The sequence below is a fragment of the Oryzias melastigma genome, linkage group LG13, assembly GCF_002922805.2.
Source record: "Oryzias melastigma strain HK-1 linkage group LG13, ASM292280v2, whole genome shotgun sequence".
Classification (NCBI taxonomy): Eukaryota; Metazoa; Chordata; class Actinopteri; order Beloniformes; family Adrianichthyidae; genus Oryzias; species Oryzias melastigma.
In genome coordinates this window covers 33,190,865-33,192,301 of record NC_050524.1, presented here as the reverse complement: position 1 = coordinate 33,192,301, position 1,437 = coordinate 33,190,865, and the positions used below count along the sequence as shown (strand labels likewise).

Sequence of the window (1,437 nt, the reverse complement as noted above, 5' to 3'; positions counted from 1 at the left end):
GTTTTCAACACCAAAGCAGTCTCTTTTAACGTGACTGTGTCAATCAGTTTCATACCTGTCATCAGTGATGCTGGCAATGTGGCGACCATCAGGGCTGAAACTCACAGAACGAACCCAACGATCATTTGCCCCTCCTGCAAAAATGGGTGAGGGAGGAGGGAAGAGGTGGCTGGAAAGAAACGTCAAATGTTCAGAAGTTGTAGTAGTCATAGTTAAAATATGACAAAGTAGAATTCAGTATTCAGCTAGACTTTTATATGCCTTTAACTTTGATTACACACTCCACTGTGACAAGTAACAATTCTATTTGAATAAATCTTGATAAATTCAGCAACTCTTCTTGAGAGCCACTCCAATTATTTGGTTATTTCCTCGATCTATCATCTTATGATACTCTGTCTTCCCTCCCCACATGGATTGCAAGCAGTTATGTCAGAATACAGTTAATCTTGGCTCATCATCACATTCCAACATTAGTCATGAACTGTTGGTAAAACTCACAGGGGGCACTGCACTTCCCACTCAGCAAAGTACGTTTGGATTCTTCTTTTTAAGTGCACAGCAGTCCAGTTTTTTTTACAGTCAAAAATTGAGAACAAACACACCCACAATTTGATAACAATTCATGCTGGGTTACAATTTTGGGTTACTTTTTGGAGGGTTAGTAATTTACTGGGTTGTTGTGGGTTCTTTTTCAACTCAATTTATGGTTTATCTTCAACCCAAATTAGTGGACTGGGCATAACAATATCACTAATAGTGTTAAAGTATGCAGCCCTCGCATCTCTAACAGCATTATTAAAAGAAACTAAAAGATCTCTTAAATAAAGGAGAAGAACATGCAGGCGAGTTCTCTTCCATCAACGCCCAACTTTTCTGCAAGACCGTTTTAGATGCCGAATACTGTCGTTTATCCAGGGAGATACTTTTATGACAGGGGCAAGTCTAGTTTTAATGGGACAGACTTCATCTAAGGTGGAAAGACAATAACTGTTAAAAAGACTGAAGCATTCACATCAGTACATGGAGGGAAATCCAAATTAAAAGCATTTGAACAGGTCTCAGCTGAGGAAGAGTTTAGGATGCAACAGCTGACTTCTCTGCGTGCAGGCAAACGCGACACAGAAAATGACAGGTTAAAATAAATAAATAAATGTTTCAAAAAGCGTGATCAGAAGGGTTTTTGATGATTATGAATCGGGAACTGACATTCTTCAGCCACAGAGGTGGGGAAAAAGAGGAAAAAAAGCAAGAGAGGATTCAGGACACTACTTAATAAATAAAAATGAGCAACAGCGTGAAGTAAGAATTCTAATAGCTTCCTAAAGCTTATAGAAGTTAGTCTAAACTTCTATACCTAATTTCCCCAAGGGTGCTGTCCCAAAGGGAACAATAAAGCTAAGTACAAGTCTAAGTCTCAGTCTAAGTAATCAGGGG

General features: G+C 38.9%; 1 protein-coding gene across 1 annotated transcript in view; it reads right to left on the bottom strand.

Annotated features, from left to right (window-relative positions):
* Positions 1-1,437, bottom strand: part of wsb1 (WD repeat and SOCS box containing 1) — a 30,091-nt gene that overhangs the window by 5,317 nt on the left and 23,337 nt on the right. Inside the window, exon 7 of the mRNA XM_024265334.2 lies at positions 56-169. Within this exon, the coding sequence (XP_024121102.1) occupies positions 56-169 (114 nt within the window). The remainder of the gene's footprint in view (positions 1-55; positions 170-1,437) is intronic.